Source organism: Dipodomys ordii, unplaced genomic scaffold (genome assembly GCF_000151885.1).
Source record: "Dipodomys ordii isolate 6190 unplaced genomic scaffold, Dord_2.0 Scaffold65, whole genome shotgun sequence".
NCBI classification, from domain to species: domain Eukaryota; kingdom Metazoa; phylum Chordata; class Mammalia; order Rodentia; family Heteromyidae; genus Dipodomys; species Dipodomys ordii.
The window spans coordinates 5,511,803-5,524,867 of NW_012267281.1; the positions used below are offsets into that span (position 1 = coordinate 5,511,803).

Sequence of the window (13,065 nt, forward strand, 5' to 3'; positions counted from 1 at the left end):
TTGACTTATAGTAGAGATACCAGTACACAAGTATGTGAACCATCTTAATTGCCCATTAACAGATGTATCAAGAAGATGTGGTTTGTGTACACAGTGGACTATTCTGCCATCAAGAAGAATGAAATGTCATTTGCATCCTTTTTTTCATGAAAATGGATGGATCATGTAATGCAAGAAAACTCACCTCAGCGGGGCTGGGAAGGTGGCTCTGTGGTAGAGCGCTTGCCTTGCATGCTCGAGGCCCTGGGTTCAATTCCTCAGCACCACATAAGCAAAAAGAAAAAAGCCAGAAGAGGCACTGTGGCTCAAGTGGTAGAGCGCTAGCCCTGAGCTGAAGAGCGCAGGGACAGCACCCAGGCTCAGAGTTCAGGCCCCACGACTGGACCCCCCCCCCAAAAAAAAATGACTGTGTGGACAAACTTATTGAGTAAGACATATAAGACATGAACAAATGGAGGAACAAGAAAGAAGCAAGAGCTGGCATGATAATGCATACCACCTAACCTGGAGACTGAAGCCACAACATTACTTGAGTTCACGACCAACGTGGGTAACATAATACAATGAGACCCTATATCCAACAAAACAAAGAAAACAAAACCTACAAAAACATAACAATCTGTGTTTAAACGATTGTAAATCCCATAAATACATACATCAATCAGGCAATCTTGTATCTCTTGTGTGTGGGATAAAAGACAAATGTTAGCCAACCTTTGAAGCCAGAGAAAGAAAAGTCCTCAAGACTTCATTTTCAATTAATCAGCAAATGCTGGCGGGTTACAGTAGAGCAGAGCAGTGGTAGAGTGCCAGCTGTGAGCAAGCTAGCCAAGAAAGTTGAGCCTCTGAGTCCCAACCTCCAGTACAAAGAAGTTTTGTTCACCTTGAATTTCCTTCATCATTGTATCACAAGCTTTTACTCTCATTGTGAAATGATAAGTCTCTAATTGCTTTTTATCTTTTTTTTTTTTGTCGGTCATGGGGCTTGAACTCTGGGCCTGGGTGTTGTCCCTCAGCTCTTTAGCTCAAGGCGAGTGCTCTACCACTTGAGCTACAGCGCCACTTTCAGTTTTCTAGTGGTTTATTGGTTTATTCCTGCCCTGGCTGGCTTTGAACTGTGATCCTCAGATCTCAGCCTCCTGAGTAGCTAGGATTACAGGCATGATCCACTGGCACCCAGCTTCTAATTGCTTTTAATAAATGTTTTCCCAACTAGCTATCTAATACACACACACACACACACACACACACACACACACACACACGTGCGCGATATTTTTCTGGGGTTTTGTTTTTTTTGGGGTCCGGTCGTGGGGCCTGAACTCTGGGCCTGGGTGCTGTTCCTCAGCTCTTCAGCTCAAAGCTAGCACTCTACCACTTGAGCCACAGCGCCACTTCCGGCTTTTATCTTTTTGCTTATATGGTGCTGAGGAATCGAACCCAGGGCCTCATGCATGCAAGGCAAGCGCTCTACCACTAAGCCACCTTCCCAGCTCCACACAAACGATATTTTTAATCAAAGTCAAATTTACCTCCAGAAGCCAAATTCTGTCACTTCTATAACATTTTTGCAAGTATAGGAAGCAGTTTTAATCAACAAGTACCAAATTAATAACTATATAAATCTTACAAATATTTAGGATATTTATCTCAAATACATCTTAATACATTGTTTTAATGTAGTCTAAATGCATATGCATACATGCATCTGAGAAAAACTTTTTTAAAAATCTAAGAAAGCCAGGTACTGATGGTGGTGGCTTACGCTATTCAGGAGGCTGAGATCTGAGGATCACAGTTCAAAGCCAGCCCAGGCAGGAAAGTCTGTGAGACTCTATCTCCAATAAACTACTAGAAAACTGGAAGTGGCACTGTGGCTCAAGTGGTAGAGCGCTTGCCTTGAGCTGAAGAGCTGAGGGATAGCACCCAAGCCCAAGAATGCAGGGACAGTGCCTGACAATCTCACCAAAAATAGCCAGATAATGTGGGATAATACTTTCAAAGAGTTGGAAAAAAAAAGTACTAACCAAATTAAGAATTCTAAGAAAAGTAACAATTGCCAACAAAAGAGATTTTGGCATAAGTAAATACTTAAACCCAAATTTAAGAATATTTAAATCCAAATATACTAAGCCAGGCACCGTGGTATATTTGCAGTCCCAGATGCTTGGAAGGCTGAAGCAGGAGAATCCCTTGAGCCCAGGAGTTTGAGGTTGCCCTGAAAACATAGTAGAACCCCATCTCAAAAAAAAAAAAAAAAAAAAAAAGCTCTGCCATTCTATCAAACATCAGAGCTTATGGTAGGCAACTTTCTATGGAGCAAATGGTCCAAGTATAAGAAATGGCTAAAAAAATTATACATTACTTATGAAGAAATGTATAATATCTCAACACAGAGGAAAAGAATGAACAAAAAGATAACCATTAAGAAAGCAGCAGAGCCTATCTTGGCTCAGATCTCTCACTGGGGAAAGAGTAGGACAACTAAAGAAACCTACTTTATGGTCACAAGGACTGACCAGAGGAAGCAGTAGTTAAACAGAAGTGCAGACAGCCATGGCTCTCAAAATGAACTTAGAGCTTCTACACCACATGTGGTGTAGCCAGTGCTAATGGCCAGCACGTGTCACGGGCCAGCAGTTCATGCTGCCATACCACATCCTGTGGAGCTGTCCACCAGCCCTCTTCACCAAGAGGCCCAACATATTCTTCCAAACACAGGACCTCCCGCTCTCAGAGAGGACTTCCCAGATAATCTTGGGGAACTAACGAAGGAGGAGAACACCAAACCAAGAGGCAGAGAAGAGGAAATATCCTTCCTGCCACTACTACCACCATTAACAAGGGTCCAGCAACAAGAAAGAAGAGTCCATTTCTGAGGAAGACACATAAGCATGAGGATGGAAATAGGAAACAAAAAAAAAAAAAAAAACACAAAAATCTCAATTAACAATGTATATAAAGGATAATCGTAGCATCCATAAAAAAAAATTCAAGCCTTACTCAGCTTCTGTCTGGGATGACTCAATATTCCCTTGCAAGCCCCACTAACCACTTTGGGAGCATAAGCATGATTTATTTCAGCCTCTACTATTAGCTGTCTACTACCCACACAGACCAGTACCAGGAAACCACTCATCTATTTATGCCATGGTACACCAAATGTGTTTTACAAATGGTGTACTAGATTGAGTAGAATTTCCTGAAAATTCATGTCCACCCAGAACCTACGGGTAGGACCTTATTTGGAAATGGAGTCTTAGAAGTAAATAAGGTAAGGTGACACTAGAGTGATCACTAAGTCCATACGACTGATGTCCTTATAGAAAAAGAGAAAAGGAAACTACTGTGCACTGAAGGTGCACAGATGACAATGAAAAAACTTAGGCTGCCACAAACCAAGGAGAAACCAAGGAGTAACCAGGACTGTTAGCCATCCCCACAAACCAGGAGAGGCCTGTAAGATTCCCTAAGGGTACCCATGATGTGAGACTTTGAAACCCTAAACTGTGAGACAAAAACCTGTTGTGTTTAACTACCCAGTTTATGATCATTCATTCTGGTAGCCCTAGCAAACAAGAGAAATAGCACAAAAAAAAAAAAAAAAGGAAACAAAGTATCTACGGAAATTAAATAGATAAATGAATGCTGGCATTTTCTTCAAAGAAGTATCATACCAGGATTACATAAAGCAATCTGTTTGAATCAGACAAATAAAATGTTAAAGCTAGGCAAAAAAAAGAATAAACATGATATGATCCCATCCATTTAAAATTTTTTAAAGATAAGGAACAAACAAAACTTATGTGCTCATAATTCGAAGGAAGAACTATATGGAGACCCAAAAAACTGTTAAAAATTCAGTCAGAATAGGAGACAATTCTAGAAAAGATGAAGGAGAATAACTAAAAGGGAGAAGGAAGAAGAGGAAGAAGAGAAGGAAGAAGAAGGAGAAGACAAGGGAGAAGAGAAAGAAGAAAAGAGAGAGGGGGAGGGCTGGGAAGGTGGCTCAGTGGTAGAGCACTTGCCTTGCATGCCTGAGGCCCTGTGTTCGATTCCTCAGCACCACATAAGCAAAAAAAAAAGCCGGAAGTGGCACTGTGGCTCAAGTGGTAGAGCACTGGCCTTGAGCTGAAGAGCTGAGGGACAGCGCCCAGGCCCAGCGGACCTGGCCTGGACCCAAAAAAAAAGAAAAGACAGGGGGAGGAGGAAGAGTAGCAGCTGTAGATGCACTAACTTCATAATTCTAGATACAGTTGATAGCTGAATGGTTTTTTGCTTTAAGCTAATTTATTCAACAATTCACTTAGGTACTGTATATTATTCTGAATGTGTGTAATTCATATTTTAAATAGGAGAATAAAAGGAAAAAGAAAGGGAAGAAAGACACCTGTCTTAGCACCTACTTAACTGGAACTAATAAAGTACATCTTCAAGACTACAGACTGCCACTAGATTTCTCTAACTCGGCCAGAGGTAGCAAAACTCAACTACTTAGCTGTAGGAGTCAGTCTCAGGAGTCTCTCCTAGGTTTCCTCCCTTCCTCCAGTCTTTACAAAATCTGCAATCACTTAATTCCCTTCTGTTCATAGTATCTACAGTAGCTTCTCTTAACAGAAAATGAATCCTTGCAAATACAGTTCAATCTGAAAGGTTTAAAACCAAACCAAAGGAGAATTTAACACAAACTATTAATACTAACAAAGCAGAAGGGCTAGACATTGACCTTTAAATTCAGAGGACACATCTCTCCCCTTTGACAGATGCCTGCATAATAATAAAAACTAGATGTTTACTTAAGTTCTGAAGCCAATTTTTAACTTTATTAAAAGTGTGGGTAAGGAGGGGTAAAGCCAGAAGTACAGAGAAGAACAGACACTGCTGCTGTTACCTGGAGTCTCGTATTCATTTCCAAGAAGTAAAAATTCTTCCTCGAGTCCACAAGAAACTCCACAGTTCCAGCAGAGGAATATTTCACCGCTTTGGCAAGAGCCACGGCTTGTTCTCCCATTGCTCTTCGAGTCTTAGGATCCAAAAAAGTGCTGCAAATACAAAAAGCACCAGTCTGCACTCAGAACAAAAATCAAGATATGCTTTATGTGCACTATACAAAATTTCCTTGCTCAAATTAAGAGTTCATAATTTTATGTTTATCTATGCTATTTGCCCATTTCTCTACTAGGCTCATTTTTTTCTTTTTTTTTTTGGGGGGGGGTGTCCAGTCATGGGGCCTGAACTCTGGGCCTGGGCGCTGTCCCTCAGCTCTTCAGCTAAAGGCTAGTGCTCTACCACTTGAGCCACAGTGCCACTTCCGGCTTTTTCTTTTTGCTTATGTGGTGCTGAGGAATCAAACCCAGGGCCTCATGCATGCAGGGTAAGCGCTCTACCACTGAGGTACTTTCGCTGCCTTTTTTTTTTCTTCTTCTTTTTTTTAATTGTGAAAATACTGTACAGAGGGGTTACAATTACATGGGCAAGGTAATGAGTGCATTTCTTTTCTTTTCTTTTCTTTTCTTTTCTGTCGGTTGTGGGGCTTGAACTCTGGGCTTGGGCACAATCCCTCAGCTCTTCAGCTCAAAGTGAGTGCTCTACCGCTTGAGCCACAGAGCCACTTCTGGTTTTCTAGTGGTTTATTGGAGATAAGAGTCTCACGACTTTCCTTGCCCCGGCTGGCTTTGAACCATGATCCTCAAATCTCAGCCTCCTGAGTAGCTAGGATTACAGGCCTGAGCCACAGGGGCCTGGCATGACTGCATGTCTTATCAAGCATTGTTGACTCCTCCTTTGTTTCCCCTTTCCACCCCTTCCCATCTCCCCTCCCACCCCTTCTCCACCTCCTCCCCCACTGTGCCAAAGATGTATAGTTCATTTTTGACAAAAGATCTTGTACATCTCATTACTGCAATGGGTCCACCTGTATCCCTATTTTAAAAATTTGTTTTTTCCCTTCCCCTCCACATATACCAACATCAAATACAGTGAAAACAAGGATTACACTGTGGGGGAGGGACATACAAAGCAACAAAGAAATATCTTATAAATATGTTAGACACAATAGCAAGAAAGAAAAAACATTTGAGTCCTTAACTTGGGGTTCATTTCACTTAACATCAACTTATCTGACCATTTTTGCTTGTCTCAGACATATACTAGTTATTGCAAATAAGGGAAACCATGAGACCTATGTTTCTTTGGGTCTGGCTTACTTCACTTAATGTAATTTTCTCCAAATCTTTCCATTTCCTAACAAATAGGGCAATGTCATTCTTTCTGATGGAGGCATAGAATTCCATTGTGTATATATACCACATTTTCTTGATCCATTCATCTAATGAGAAGCATCTGGGTGGGTTCCATATCTTAGCTATGGTAAATAAGGCTGCAATAAACATAGTCATGCTGGTAGCTTTAGTATGGTCTTGTTTGTGATCATTTGGGTAAATGCCCAAAAGTGGGATTGCTGGGTCCTAGGGGAGCTCTATGTGGAGTCCTTTGAGGAACTACCATACTGCTTTCCAAGGTGGTTGAACAAGTTTACACTCCCACCAACAATGGTAGTGTTCCCTTCTGGCCACATCCTCTCCAGCATCTGTTGTTATTAGAGTTCTTGATTATAGCTATTCTAACTGGGGAGGTGGTATCTCAATGTTGTTTTGATTTGCATTTCTTTTATGGCTAGGGAGGTTGAGCATTTCTTCATGTGTCTATTGGCCATCCTTCTTTCCTCTTCAGAGAAGTCTGTCTTTAAGTCTTTAGCCCACTTATTTATTGGGCAGTTGTTTCTTTGAAGATTTATTGTTGGGGGATTTAATTTTTTGAGTTTCAAGTATATTTTAGATATGAGACCCTTGTCCGTTAAATGACTAGTGAAGATCTTCTCCCAATCCGTGAGCTTTCTATTGATCTTTGCCATGCAGAAGCTCTCCAATTTCATGCAATCCCATTTGTCCAACCTTTCTTTGATTTGTTGTGTTTCTGATTTGTTGTGTCTCTTTTAAGAAAATTTCGGCCTCTGCCAAGAAGAACTAGGCTCATTCTTTTTTTTCTTCCTTTCTTCCTAAATCCTGGGCCTACATAGGCCTACGCCATGAGACAAAGAGGGTATCATTCCACATTAGCTGCATTGGGATGTCCTTCACATAATGGTAGCTGGCTTTAACGGTAAATATTCCAAAACACAGTAAGTAAAAGATGTGAGTTTCATAAGGCCTGCACCAGTCACTGTTTCTGCACCACTTCAATGTATTCTATTCAAGCAGTCACAGGATGCAGAATCAAGTAAAGGTAACATAGCTCCTTCCCTTAATCACTCAGTGAGAGTATCAAAGGATTTGAGGACCCTATTCTAAACCAAAATAGGATTTAATTTTAATAGTGCCCTACGATGAAAAGCTCATTCATATTTATATCTTCTCTTTTAAAAAACTGTACACATCTTTTATCAAGGGATTCTGGCTATAATTAAAGCTACAATTAGATATACTGTGCCTGCTAATTCAAAACAACTCTGTATGTTCAACTGGGAATTTTTAAGAACAAAAAGAATACCAGAATATTTACAAATACAAGGAGGAATCAACTTGAAAGTGGAGTATTCATTAAATGGAAACACAAGCAGGGCACCAGCAGCTCACAGGCGTAATCTTATCTACTTAGGAGGCTGAGATCTAAAGATAGCAGTTCAAAGCCAGCCCAGGCAGGAAAAGTCTATGAGACTCTTATCTCCAATTAATCTCAGAAAAAAAGATTGTTGGTGCTGTGGCTCAAGTGGTAGAGTGCTAACCTTGAGCACAAGGAACTCAGGGACAGTGCCCAGGCCCAGAATTCAAGTCCTAGGACCTGAAAAAAAAAAAAAAAGATAGAAAGAAAAATCGCAAAACAAAGCACATGGAAGGTGGCCTACAGAAGTACCAAAGTTGCTCTTTCTACCAGCATTCTACCAAGGAATTTTCAAAAATTACACCCCTTCCTTAGGTCCTTCCAGGAAAAATTCAGGACCTACTTTATGAAACCTTTACTACTAAGATATACAACCCAGAAAGACCACAAAACACTAGCAGTTTCTACACTATCTCGAAGCTGGTACAAATCATAGATGATTGTCTAACCAACTTTGTAGTAACAATCTACTTCTCTTTTATGTACTAATATACTAAGGAAAATAATTAATAAATCCTTAATTTAAAAAATAGACATTAGAAGAGTCTATATTAAGGCAATTTTAGCCAATAAAAGTTTTTTAATCTAGAAAATAGAAGCATGTTATATTATAGATGTTCATCAGGAAGGACTCTTACCTTGGGGCTTCCTCCACCACCTTCTGATTTCTTCTCTGAATTGAACACTCTCGTTCATTAATCCACAAGGCATTTCCATGTTTATCACCTAAAACCTGAGAATATTATCTTTTGAAAAACACATAGACAGGCTGGGAAGGTGGCTCAGTGGTAGAGCGCTTGCCTTGCATGCTCGAGGCCCTGGGTTCGATTCCTCAGTACCACATAAGCAAAAAAAAGAAAAAAGCCGGAGGTGGTGCTCTGGCTCAAGTGGTAGAGCGCTAGCCTTGAGCTGAAGAACTGAGGGACAGCGCCCAGGCCCAGAGTTCAGGCCCCCCATGACCGGACCCAAAAAGAAAGAAAGAAAACACATAGACATAACAACTGAGTAAGCGTGCCTAGTTAACATTTTCCCAGCAACATCTCTTGGTTTGTAATATTCAAACCTCATTGAACAAACATACCTCTCAAAACATTCTTTAGGTTAATGTTAAAGACCGTCTCTTCAACAAAAGATGCTGGGAAAACTTAGCCACATGTAGAAAACTAAAACTAAATGCTATCTCTTCCTTGTACAAAAATAAATTCAAAATGGACCAAAGACTGCAATGTAAGATCTGAAACTTTTGAAGCTACTACAGAAAAATAGAGAAAACACTTGAAGGGTATTGGAAACAATTTCTGAGTAAAACCTTAATTGCTTAGGAAATAAGAGCAGAAACTGAGAAATGGAATTACATCAACTTAAAGGCTTTGGCACAACAAAGGAAAAAAACACTAGAATGAAGAGATGACCTTCAGAATGAGAGAATATCTTCATCAAATATTCATCAGACAAAATATCATTATCCAGAATATATAAAGTGCTTCAAAAGTCAAATACCAGGCCGAGTGTCGGTGGCTCACACCTGTCATCCTAGCTACGTAGGAGGCTGAGACCTGAGGATTGCGGGTCCACTCTGGGCAGAAAAATGAGACTCTGATCTCCAATAAACTACTCAAAAGAGCCAAAAGTAGGACTATGGATCAAGTGGCAGAGCAATAGCCTTAAGAACAAAGAGGCTCAGGGACAGAGGCTAGACCCTGAGTTCAAGTCCCAGGAGCAGCAAAAAAAAAAAAAAAAGTCAAATACCAGAAGAATTAAAAATCCAATCAATAAGTCGGCAAATGAACTAAACAAACATTTCTCAAAAGAAGTACAAATGAACAATAAATGTTTAAAGGTGTGTTCAACATTTTTAGCCATGAAGGAAATGTAAATCAAAGTGACAATGCGAGTCCATCTCACCAATCAGAATGGTCTTCATCAAGAAAAGAACAAACACTGGTAAGAATGTAGGGGTTGAGGAGAACAACCCCTTACATACTGTTGGTGGGAATGTAGGCTAGTGCAACTGCTTGGAAACCAGAGAGGAAGTTTCTCAAAAAAATTGAACAGTACTGTCATACAATTGTGCAGTACGGTGAGATATCACTCCTGAGCATTTATCTAGAAGAAATGTAAGGAAGCCCATGATAAAGACCCTTGCAGAGCCCCAGCACTTCACAAGAGTCAAACTATGGATTCTTCTAAGTACCCAACAGGTGAATGGATAAATAAAATGTAGTTCAAAAATACACAATGAAATATTAGTAAACCATAAAGAAGAATGAAATTATGTATTTGCAGGAATATGGTTGGAATTGGGAATCATCATGTTAAGTGAAATAATACAGACTAAGAAAGACAAACATTGTGTGTTCTCTGTAATATGTACAATCTAGGTTTTTTGGTTTGTTTGTTTTTTTTTTTAAAAAAAAGGGGGGAAATGTTATGATTATAAAACAGGAACTTTTTCAGGAAAGGGAAATAGTTGATGAAGTGTAAAGAGATTAGATTTTAGTGAAAGTACCTTATAGGCATGGATCAAAATAGAATAATTAAACATATGAATGACTGGTTTAAAATAGTTAATTGGCTTAAAAGAGCAATTTACAGGTAAATTTAATGAAAGTACATTATATACATGTATGAAAATTTAATATATAGTAATTTCAAAAAGATATAATGAAAACAAAAAGACAAGAAGTGATAACACTCATGGAAAATCTCAATGGCATGATGTTATGTGAAAAAAAGCCAGATACAAGTTTAACATTATACTTGTCTAACATGATTAAGTATACTGTCTACATGAACTTTTTTGTATTTTTTTTTTAATGACTCTGGTGATCAAACTTAAGAAAGAGTCTCACAAATGCTAGGCAAGTCTTCAACCACTGAGTTACTCCTTTTGCTTCATAGATTAATTTTGTGTTCTAAAACTTTATACAGAGATAGAAATATAACCAAGTATTAGAATAGTTGTCTAGTATGCAGAAGGCCCTAGATTCAGCCCCAAAAACAAAACAAAAATCTAATCTTATGTTAGATGTCAGAATAGCAGTTATAAATATTAGACAAGGAAAGGGATCTACTGGGAAGTAGTGTGATTAAACTGTTTGGCTTAATAAAAAAAATTTATATCTAGACTTACATGACTGCTACATATGTATGTATATATATATATATATATATATATGTTTTTCTGAATTATACAATTAAGACTTTTCTATTTTACCATATGTAAGTAGTATCGCAAATTAGAACTTCTGAAAACAAAAAACCCACAAAATTAAAACTTGCTAGCCTCAGATAGAAACTCTATAAACTCAATGGTTCATAACTACCAACTGATGCTATCTGTTTCCATGCATTTTTTCACTCTGAAAAATTTGAAAATCTGGGCTGGGAAGGCGGCTCAGTGGTAGAGCGCTTGCCTTGCATGCCTGAGGCCCTGGGTTCGATTCCTCAGCATCACATAAGCAAAAAGAAAAAAAAAACAGAAGTGGCGCTGTGGCTCAAGTGGTAGAGCGCTAGCCTTGAGCTGAAGAGCTGAGGGACAGAGCCCAGGCCCAGAGTTCAGGCCCCACAACCAGACCCAAAAAAAAAATTTTTTTTAAAATATACATGAACATTGTCTATCAAGAAATGATAGCTATGTAAAGTTACCAGATATAATACTACTTTATGTCCCCAGCAGAAGGGACATCACCTTTCCATTAGTTTTTCTGATTCTCTATTCACACCAAATTAACTTTAAAAGTTTACTTAAAACTCAATAGTTTCTAATTTGATATTCATCTCCTATCAGTTTTAAGTGTTACAATTCATAGTCATCATTTGAAAATTAGCATGAAAGTATTTCTGACAAATAAAAAGAGCAGAATTGTCCTCTATATTTCAGAAATCTGCTGTGTTTTGCTAAAATACACACAACCACTATAAAAATTGGACTGCATTTTAATCTGAAAAGAAAAAATGAGTTACTCATCTCTAATATCAAGCTCACAACAAAATGCCTATTGCAGTGAGGCACAGATATGTGAGGACCTAAAATAATATGAGAGTCCAGGTTAGGACTTCTTTTCTTTTAAAAATGTCCCAGAATGGCTCAGTCCTCAAAGACACTAAATGATTCTCTAGCTGAAATATATTTGTCTATTCAGATAGCTTAGAATGACTTTTCTTTAGGGGTTGGGTTTTTATCCATTCCCATCTGAATCAACATCCTAGCATTTCAACAAAAATATACCAAATTCCAAAGGCCTATGTCTAATCTATTTTTACTTATTCAAACATCCCCAAAGAATTGATAAAATCATTTTATATAGATAAAAGGATGCATTTCTCATAAGATTAAATGATACTACTTAAAATTCCTAATAATTACAAAGTAATTTAAAAACATACCAACCTGGATTTCTATATGACGAGGGTTATCAATAAATTTTTCTATTAGTAGCCTATCATCACCAAAACTAGAAGCAGCTTCTTGAGATGAAAATCTAAAACCATCCCTGTAAAGCAAAAAGGAAGAACAATCAGAATAATAAAACAAATATAGCCCTCATTTTATAAAGAAAACAAAAACAAATATTTATATTAGCTTACACTGGAACAGAGCAGAAATAGACTTGATCAATGTACAGATGAGTGAATTAATTTTAATTTTAATGTAATTCTCCCACTTAATAGCCTTGTGAATTGGAGTGAGATATTTAATTTACTTAATCAGAGATTTTCTACTGAAAGAGAATATTAACATTTTTCACTTTTTTGTTGTTGTTGGTGGTGGTGGTGGTCATGGGGCTTACACTCTGGGCCTGGACTCTGTCCCTTGGCTCTTTAGCTCAAGGCGAGCGCTCTACAACCTGGGCCACAGTGCCACTTTTGGTTTTCTGGAGATAAGAGTCTCACAGACTTTCCTGCCCAGGCTAGCTTTGAACTGCAATCCTCAGATCTCAGCCTCCTGAGTGGCTAGGATTACTAGTGCCCAGCCTTTTTTCACTAATTTTAAGTAACACTAACAAAAGAATATAAAAATGCACATTCATTTCTCAGAAGTTAGAAGATATAACAAAAGGTAAAGGGCCTGGTCATCTGCACAACTGGCCCAGAACAACAACCAATGTAATTGTCAAGACTGAAAATACAGTTTGAAGATTCTCACAAGCATTTCCTGCCATTTTAAGTACATACTCTGACGTGTATTTGCCTTCACATACCCATACAGAGTATTACATCTTTATTTTCTTTAAAATGGACCAAAATAATTAGAGAAGAAATTTTTTATTATTTTTTAACAAATTTACATCACTTTTATGAAAATAAAATGGGCTTAGTCATTCCATTAAAAACTCAAACTTGGGGCTGGGAAGTTGGCTCAGTGGTAGAGCGCTTGCCTTGCATGCCTGAGGCCCTGGGTTC

General features: G+C 38.5%; 1 protein-coding gene across 1 annotated transcript in view; it reads right to left on the reverse strand.

Annotated features, from left to right (window-relative positions):
- The window catches only part of Pcca (propionyl CoA carboxylase, alpha polypeptide), a 301,142-nt gene that overhangs the window by 163,940 nt on the left and 124,137 nt on the right, over nt 1–13,065 (reverse strand). Inside the window, 3 exon segments of the mRNA XM_013023003.1 lie at nt 4,892–5,042; nt 8,298–8,392; nt 12,053–12,155. Of these exon segments, the coding sequence (XP_012878457.1) occupies nt 4,892–5,042; nt 8,298–8,392; nt 12,053–12,155 (349 nt within the window).